The sequence below is a fragment of the Mandrillus leucophaeus genome, unplaced genomic scaffold (assembly GCF_000951045.1).
Source record: "Mandrillus leucophaeus isolate KB7577 unplaced genomic scaffold, Mleu.le_1.0 Scaffold56, whole genome shotgun sequence".
NCBI classification, from domain to species: domain Eukaryota; kingdom Metazoa; phylum Chordata; class Mammalia; order Primates; family Cercopithecidae; genus Mandrillus; species Mandrillus leucophaeus.
The window spans coordinates 7,240,493-7,249,969 of NW_012106030.1; the positions used below are offsets into that span (position 1 = coordinate 7,240,493).

Consider the following 9,477-nt stretch of genomic DNA (forward strand, 5'->3'; position numbering starts at 1 on the left):
AATACACAAAATAGTTTTAGAATTGTTATAACTGTGGTCTACAAAAAACAAATCTGCTAAACAGAGTTTAAGATTATTTTTATTACTTTATTTTTTTTTTTGCTTTTTGACTGAGGATATTTAGCCAAAGTATTGTGTTCAAATGTTACTTGGATTAATTCTTTTCATTTTCTTCCATGTAGTTGTGCTATTCATTTGAAATATAGTTCATTGGTTTCTGTTTGCATTCAATTTACATTTTTTCTCATACTTGTTTATTTAATTTAATTTTTGAATGCATAGAGAATTGATAACATTTTAAAACAAAAACTATACAAAAAGGTTATATGTATATATATTTAGCATATTTTACAAAAGAAATGGGAGTGCTATGCTGCATGGGGTGAGGGCTGGGAATTCTAGATGACTCTCTCTGTTGTATGTTTCTATATTGTTTGATTTTTATACAACATGGGTATATTAGGTTTGTATCAGATGAAAACACAATCAAGACATATTTTTCAGTGCTATTGCCCAAGTTTACAGTTTTGACAACTGTGTAGGGAGGGTAGGAGGGGGTAAGGTGTGTGTATATAATTAACATGTTCTTACACAATGAAACCATTTCTTGGATCTTGCTATTTCAGAGGAAAAACTGGTACTCACATAGTGGGTTGAATCTAGGCTAACATATTTCAAGATGCTTTCCATTCCCTAAGATCCTCCTTACCCCCAACTTGATACACTAGCTTAATGCTTCTGAGAAAATTTGCTATTCTGGTAATTTTCTGCTACCAACCAGAGACCAAGTTATCATTCTAGCGATTAACTTTTGGGGCTCTTTAGATCCCTCATCAAACAAACAACCTGAGAATTACAGACTTCAGAATCCTTCGAGGTTCTGAGTTCTCTAATCCCTCTGTTGGTTTCATTTTCTTTTTTATGTTCATTAGCTGTCTTTGTATTTGCTGCTGCTTCCTCTCCTTTCCTTTTCCCTCCACACCCTCTCTTTTGTCCATCCTTGGCTGGAGACAGCTAAAATATCTGTCCAGATCATGTACATACAAAGAAAACACTTTCTCAACCAACGGACCTCCTTGAATTATTCAAAGTACCTTCCATTCTCCAGTTTCCCATCATTTTTCTTCCTTGACAGTATAAACTGGAATTGGACATTTGGCAATTGTACCCATGGATTTAATCATTCAGGCAGGAAGGAGGAGGGTAAGCCTTCTACAGAAGCAAGTATTCTTCTGAATGATGAGAAAATAGGTAACAACATGTTTGAAGGTATATAAATAATTTTATGCCAGTATAAACACTAGGGTCCCTAAAACAAAATGCAGTAGCATTCTCTGTAATTGGCAGAGCTGTTGGTAAACAAGATTCGGAACTGGGGAGAAACCCAGGCCTTGTGGGGCCCAGCCGCCTGTTGTCTGGGATGAGGCTGTTAATGGATAAATTTAGCAGGTGTCTAGACTGAAACCCAGGAAAATATGTGACCTATGAATTATACAGAACGTTCTAAAAGATTTCTTTCTTTTTTGTACTTGGGGTAAGCCCCTCACTGACCTCCTCTCAAATCTTTAAGCTTGTAGCTTAAAGGAAATAGAAACCAAGAGAGGAATTTGCCTGGTATATTCTTCTCTACTTCAGAGCAGAGAAGCCCAGCCTGAAGCCTAAAATCGCAGCACAAGGGATTTGTCAATCAGTAGCGATTCTGATGGTCAGAACAGCAGCAAGAGACCAAATCAGCAGGTTGGAAAAGGCAGCAACACGGTTTCTGCTGTGGTCTGGGACACTTGGGTGTTTGTATCCACGTTGAAAAGCTCAATCTGCAACCATAGTGCCTTCCCATGCTGGTACAAAATCCCAGAGGGGAGGAGACCAGGGGAGAAACATGAGTGTTGTCAAGGCCTGACCCTTGCCAGATAACAGGTAAGCCAGGACAGAAAGCCGATAGGAAGCTGGGATACTCTGTAAATTGACGCTGGATCTCTCTGCAAGCAGGGGCCATCTGCAGAGTGGGTAGCCTTGTGCAGATGGAGGACTCTGGGAAAGGTGCCCACATATTCTTCCTATCCCAAGCCCCTCTGTCTCCCTTAGATCTTGGCTTCAGGTTCTCATCTGAAGACAGTGGTATTTAGAAGAAAATCTAAGACTCTTTCTATGAATCAGAGTGCCTTCCAGAGCTGCACATGCAGTGAGGAATAGCCAGCTGGGTTCTTACCTCCCTGTGTAGAATTGTCAACCCAGGTTGGTGGCAGACAGGAAAGCCCTCCTTCGAAGTCCCACAGCCCCAACCACAGTCCAGGGCATGGTCTGTGGGATTCAGACTGCTGCCTGACCAGGTCCCCTTGCCCAGTCACAATTAAGAATGCCATCACACTGAGTCAGGAGAACGGCTCACGAAGCAGAACAAGACAATTAAGTCACATTGACACTGGGAGGAAGTCGCCAGTGGTATCTCTGAGACAGCAGATTCCCTAATCTCAAGTGCATATCAGCTTTGTCACTGTTATCTTTTCAGTGGGACAGAGAAAACTCATTTCCATTCCTTTCATTGGAGTCCACAAAAAGTGCTAACCAGCGGTGGCCTCCATCAAAGCTCTACTTAACAGAGTTCAACTGGTTTTTTTGGTTGGTTGGTTGGTTTGGTCTGGTTTTGAGACAGCATTTGCTGTGTCACCTAGGCTGGAGTGCAGAGGCAAGGTAATAGCTCAGTGTAACCTCCAACTCCTGAGTTCAATCAATCCTCCTGCCTCAGCCTCCTGAGTAGCTGGGATTATAAGCACACACCACCATGCCTACTAACTTAAAAAGAAAAAATTGTTTATAGAGACAGGATCTTGCTGTGTTGCCAGGCTGGTCTCTAATTCCTGGCCTCGAGTGATCCTCCCACCTCAGCCTCCCAAAGCATTGGGATAACAGGTGTAAGCCACAACACCAGGCCAGAGTTCAACTTTTTAAAGAGGTGAAACAGTAAGTTCCAAATGGGCTCTGTCATCTGGTTGCATTTACTTGTACTGAAAACAGCCTGGAGATCCTCTGTAGGGGCAAACACTCCATTTTCCCAGAAGAACAGGAGTCACACCCCTAGGGGCCAAGATTGGTTTTTCCCTAGTGTATCTGTGTTGCCTCCTGTGTGGTGTGGTGCAAGCCAGCTGAATGTGAGGGTGGGGTGCATCGCTGAGGAAGATGGGGATACCTTCTCCAGTATGACATTTCTCCAATTATTTTGTGAAAAAATGTGCAGGTGGCAATGGTAAGCCCTTCATACTGCCTCAAATGCCACTATTACCAATTTTAGGCCCTCAGCTCCCAATAGCTACATTGCCAGGAACTGTGCTAGGCATTTGACATTTTATGTCTTTTAATCCCCCCCAATGACACTGGGAGGTTTGGTATTGTTGTAATAACCATTTTAAGGTTGAGGAAGTGGGCACTCAGGGAGGTGGAATAAATTGCCCACAGGCCAACAGCTAAGAAGTTATAGAAACAGGATTTGAAGCCAAATCTCCCGGTTGTCAAAGCTTATATACTATTTAGGGTTTCTTTCCTTTAATCCCCCACCCCAACTGTGGCAGACTAAAGGAAAGAAAGGCTCTCAGGGCACTCAGTTATCTGTACCCGCCCCTCATTCCCATGCCCTGCCCTGACCCTGCTGTCATCATGTGGAAGGCCCAGGTACCCACGGAGCTGTTGCTCTGTCTGTACTCCTCTTTACCTGGGCAGGTCACAGGTAAGCAGTTTGACAGGGTTTACAGGACACCAGATAGGTCCTTCTCCCGAATGTCTGCTCAGTGTCACACATGTGTGTCTTTGCAGTGATCTTTGGCCTCTTTTAAAATTCAAATATCCCTAAGACGGGTAACATATTACTGTTCTCATACCTTGATTTGATTATTATTTTTTTTCCACTATATTGCTATGGACTAAAAAAGAAAATAATCTAAATATTTAATTACAGATTCTGGGGGTGAAAGGAAGAAGTGATGAAGGCTTAGGGAAGATGGACTTTGGGATCCATCACTTTAATATGAGTTTAATTTTGATGGAACCCAGACGGTTATTGAGTAGATGAGGTGCCAGGTATTTTGCTAAGGGTTATAGGCATGCAGAGCATATTAAGGATTGGTTCTTACCTGAGGATATTTGAATATAGTCTGGGTATTAAATAATATGTGGGGATCATTGTTAATTTTATTACACAGTTATGTAGAAAAATGTCCTTATATTTTAGAGACGCTCTTACTAAAATATTTAGTGTGGAGATGTCATAATGTCTGATTTATTTTTAAATGTTTCAATAGGAAATTAGATGAAGCAAATATGGCAAAATGTTAATAATTGTTAAATTTAGGTGATAGATACATAAGATTCATTATACTATTTTCTCAACTTTACTGAATGTTTGAAAATTTTCATAATAAAAAGTAAAACAAAAACAAACAAATGAGCAAACAAAAAAACATAAAGCTTTCCAGTAGCTCAAAATCGAAGTTCTATTGCAAAGATGACAATTAGGTTTTGTAGTAAGCAGAATTCGAAGATGGCCCCATGATTCTTGCCCACTGGCATATAGGCCATGTATAATTCTTGCACCTTGGGTATAAATATGATGAGATTTTACTTCTGTGATTAGATTATGTTATATGGCCAAAATGAGGGATTTTGCAAATGTAATTAAAGTCCTTGATCAGTCCATTTTTAACTAATCAAAAGAGATTATCCTGGGTGGGCCTGACCTAATTAGGTGAGCCCTTTAAAGAAGAGTCTATAAGCAGCAAAAGACACTTGTTGGCCTTGAGGAAGCAAACTACCATGTTCTGGAGAGGGTCATGTGGCAGGGAACAATGGGTGGCCTTTAGTTGCTGAAGGCCTCAGGCCTACAACTGCAAGAAACTAAATTCTGTCCATTGAGCTTGGAAGAAGACCCTGAGCCTCAGATGAGATTGCAGCCCCAGAGGACACCTTGATTGCAGCCTTGGGAGACCCTGAGCAGAGAATCCAGCTAATTCATGCCCATGGAAACTGTGAGATAAAAAATGTATGTTGTTTTAAGGCGATAAACTTGTGGTAATTTGTTACAAAGCACTAGAAAACAAATATAAATTTCAACCAGTGAGACAATTCTAATTGATTAGACATGGCACCTTAAGACACTATATTAGAAAAGATTCCAAGGCAGGGCCTGGTCTCCTTGGGGGATAAAGAGAAAGCTGTGGTTGATTAGCAATGTCTGCATGGGCATGGAAATGGAGAGTGGTAGCACATGTCCCTTCTATCGCAATTCAAGGTCCCTCTGTGTATTTAAATGAAAGGGGTTTACTAACTTATTTTTCTTAAGGACAGAATAACCCCAAAGGATTATATAACTTGAGTCTCCAAGTTGGAGGAAACGCTGACCTATGAGAAAAGCTTCAGAGAAAGAAGAAAGGAAACGTTAGCAAAGCAGATTTTAGCAGTTGCAAAATATTGCTGAGGGCCACCCTTGCAGGCTGACATTTACAGTGATAGGCTGCCTTCCCTCACAGGTGTCTTCACTCTTTCTCCCTTTCCACTTTCTTTAATTTGCTGCCTGCAAACACGTACAGGTCTTTTGTGAGTTAAAAACGCAACCCTCCAAAAATGTCACTTGATCCTGTTCCTATTTCTAACTCACACTGACTCTCATGCAGCAGGGTTCTTGACCATCCTGTAAGAATATCAGAATTCCCTCCTTAGACACTATGCCAAAGAGGTTCAGGACCAGCCTGCTTAATGTTGAGCTTACATTCAACATCTATTAATATATCATTTCATATTAAAACCATGCAGAAATCAGCACAATAGTCAGATGTTAGTCTCAAAATTTAAGTGAAATGTCTGTAGTAAACCAGGCTTTTCTCATAATTCTTAAGAGTATAGACCAACTTCCCATCCATACTAGTGAAACCATGTAGATCAATAATCCAGCTTTTCTCAGTGACGGATTCCATAATGGAGATATTGTATTAAAACTGTAGGATCACAACTGTTTTCCTATAGATATAGAATGAAGTTTCACAAAAACTGGAGTTTAAGGTACACGCAAGTAAAAGAAACATGATCAAGAAAGTAAAGGCCCAGAGAAAACTGATGGCTTCTTTAATTATATCAAAGAAAAGGAAGTATTTTGCTTGATGTAAATTATTTCCTTGTCTTTGAATTGTCATTTGAAAACCAACCAGCCCAGCTTGCCTCCAAAACTAGTAGACTGTGACTATGTTGGATACATGTTCCTAAGCCACTCATTCATCTTAATTTAACTGTCTATACCAGGGGCTTGTAACACATAAGGAAGAGTTGCCAACGTGTCACTAGGCATAAAGAACACTGTGTGACGAACTTCTATTTTATTTTATTTTATTTTTTCAGATAGAGTTTTGCTCTTGTCGCCCAGGCTGGAGTACAATGGCACGATCTCTGCTCACTGCAATCTCTGCCTCTTGGGTTCAAGCGATTCTCCAGCCTCAGCCTCTCGAGTAGTTGGGATTACACGTGTCCACCACCACGCCCGGCTAATTTTTGTATTTTTAGTAGAGATGGGGTTTTACCATGTTGGCCAGGCTGTTCTTGAACTCCTGACCTCAGGTCATCTGCCCCCCTCAGCCTCCCAAAGTGCTGGAATTACAGGCATGAGTGACCGCGCCCAGCCTGTGTGATGGACTTCTAATGAGAACAACACCTAGCACATAAACCAGGGCTTGGCTACTGGTGATCCACAGTTGTCACATGTTGCCTCAGAACATTGATGTTATATATTTAAAATTCAAAGAATAAACTGCCAACATTTAAACTTGAGAGCTTTCACATAGAAATTAGTATTTCTTGCTTTTTTTTTTTGGAGACAGAGTTTCACTCTTGTTACCCAGGCTGGAATGCAATGGCGCGATCTCGGCTCACCGCAACCTCCGCCTCCCAGGTTCAAGTGATTCTCCTGCCTCAGCCTCCCCAGTAGCTGGGATTACAGGCGTCCACCACCACGCCTGGCTAATTTTTGTATTTTTAGTAGAGACAGGGTTCCACCATATTGGCTAGGATGTTCTTGATCTCTTGACCTCGTGATCCGCCTGCCTTGGCCTCCCTAAGTACTGGGATTACAGGCGTGAGCTACCGCATCCGCCCACTTTTTTTGAAAAATTGGAAAATCTACCAACCTGTACCCCATTCCCCATGGAAACAATCTGATGGCATTGAATGGTGGGTGTCCCACTATGATGGGACACATATTTTCCCACTTGCTATACTCTCTACCACTCCCTATTGCTACCTCATACTGAGGCCAAATGTCAGTTGTTATTTATCATCGCGGTTTCACTATCATTTTTCTCACAACAGAGACAGGAAGAAAGTGAACTATTCGTTACCCCTGAAAACAGATACCTTTCACTCAGTCTTCTCAGCAGCCCAGCCCCTCCACCCATTTGAATTTGCTGACATCTGAGATAAATAAACATCTCTAAGAACAGACACACACGAATTTGTTACTTGTTTATGAGAAATGGTTTTGGCATACATTTGAAATGCTTTTTCATTCTCAGATTACTCCAATGCTAAAAACTCCCTTTTGGTTAGAGTTCCTGTCTACACAGTTGTGAGTTTGATAATTTAAGAAGCATACAATTGGGTCGTTTGAAGGAAATATGACTCACTGATCCTTGAATTTCACCTTATCTAGCTACACTGCTGATAACCTGTTTGATTCAGATGTTCCATTTTTTTCCCTACTGTAATAAACAAAAATTCCAATTCACATGACTCCTCGATCAATGTAAATATTTATTTGTATTTTCCATCTAGTTCGAGAAATAAAGAAAAGAGGCCCTGTGGCCCTGTCTTGCTCACCACTTGAAACAAAATGTATCTAGTTACCTCTAATTAGGATAGTGCTGGGAAGTAAATAGGAAGAGAGAGTCGGTAAAAAATACCAAAGTCCATTGGAAAAGGGAGCACAGGAAGGTGGAAGAGAGGAGGAAAGGGGTGAGATTGGAGAAGATTTGCAGAGGGCAAGAAATGAGTGTGTTGCGGGAAAGTGTGGAAAACAAAGGCAGAGAGTAGGTAACAACCCATCGGGACACTCACGGTTGAGCTGGCGCCTCCGGATCCTGTCCCTCCATGGCCTGTTTCTGATCCAGTGTAATCGCGAAGGTAACACCATGGTCCCAAGAGAGCGGCCTAAAACCTCCTCATGGCAAGGGAACAAAAGGGTCTTGCAGCGATCACGGAAGTTAAGTCCAGACGTAAAAAATTGAAAAAGAAAACATAACACCCCCTCTTTTTTTCTTTTCTTTAAAAAAAAAAAAAAAAAGAGTATTTGAGGCTTCCGTTCACTTCTTTTATCTTGTAACTTGTCTTGCCTTTCCTTCCCTTAACTCCCGACTGGCCCGAAGGCAGCTGCTGTGCTGGGCTGCCCTAGCCTCCTGTGCCATGTTTTATGCATGAAGATGATGGGGCGGTAATTTATTCAAGCAGAGACGATCACCGGTCTCCTGTGTCTGCCCTCGCATCAGAGGAGCTGTGCAATGGCAGGGGGAGGGCAGGTGTGTCTGACTGCACGCAGGAATGGCCTGAAATGGGAATCCTCTCTGTAGGCAGAAATGAAGAGCCGAGCTTTGCTGCCGGAGCTGAATCAGAGCAACACTCCTTACCTTTTAGGGCGCATGATTTATTTACTGCTGGGTCCCTAGTATCTAATATAGTGCCTGGCACTTGGTAGGTGAGCAATAAATATTTGTTGACTGAAAGAATGATCCAGTGATAACCAACATAAGTAATATCATACCTTCCTTTTCACCAGTTAATCTGCCCAGTGAACTGTCTTCAAATATGTCTATTTGAATTTTCTCACCCATTCTTTTTCTCCACCTACGATCACACTTGCCCCTCACCTACTCATTCATACTTCAAAGCCTCATTTTTCCCATGAGACTTTCCTGAAGCCATAGACATGGGCTGTCCTCCAGGCACCTAGCGCTCTCACCTGCAGGTGGCCCATGTCTGCACTGCCCAAATTTGTTAGGCCTTTTGTTTGTTCTCTGGATTCTTTTAAACCACACATCCAGGCTGGATGAGGTAGCTCACACCTGTAATCCCAGCGCTTTGGGAGGCTGAGGTGGGAGGATCGCTTGAAGCCAGGGCAATACAGCAGGCCCCTATCTCTACAAAAAATTTTAAGATTAGTTAGTATTGGTGGTGTGTGCCTGTGGTCCCAGTTACTCAAGAGGCTGAGATTGCCTGAGAGAAGAGTTCAAGGTTGCAGTGAGCTATGATTGCACTATAGCTTTCCAGCCTGGGCAACAGAGTAAGACCCTGTCTAAAGAAAAAAGAAAAAAGAAAAAAAAATTGACCACATTCAAATAGTGAGTAAGCTTCTTGGTGGCAAGAACTGTATATTCCTCTTTCTGAGCTGCAACATACAGGGGTTTACATGGGGAAGTGGTACTTCAAGGGGTGGTTTGGGGCAGTTTTAGTCAA

At 41.9% G+C, this 9,477-nt stretch overlaps 1 protein-coding gene across 2 annotated transcripts in view; it reads right to left on the minus strand.

Moving 5' to 3' along the window:
* Positions 1–8,525, minus strand: part of FAM65B (family with sequence similarity 65, member B) — a 287,827-nt gene extending 279,302 nt beyond the window's left edge. For both annotated transcript variants that reach the window (XM_011998195.1, XM_011998194.1), the window contains exon 1: positions 8,086–8,525. In XM_011998195.1, the coding sequence (XP_011853585.1) occupies positions 8,086–8,161 (76 nt within the window). In that variant the 5' untranslated portion in view covers positions 8,162–8,525. The remainder of the gene's footprint in view (positions 1–8,085) is intronic.
* Between the last annotated feature and the right edge of the window lie 952 nt (positions 8,526–9,477).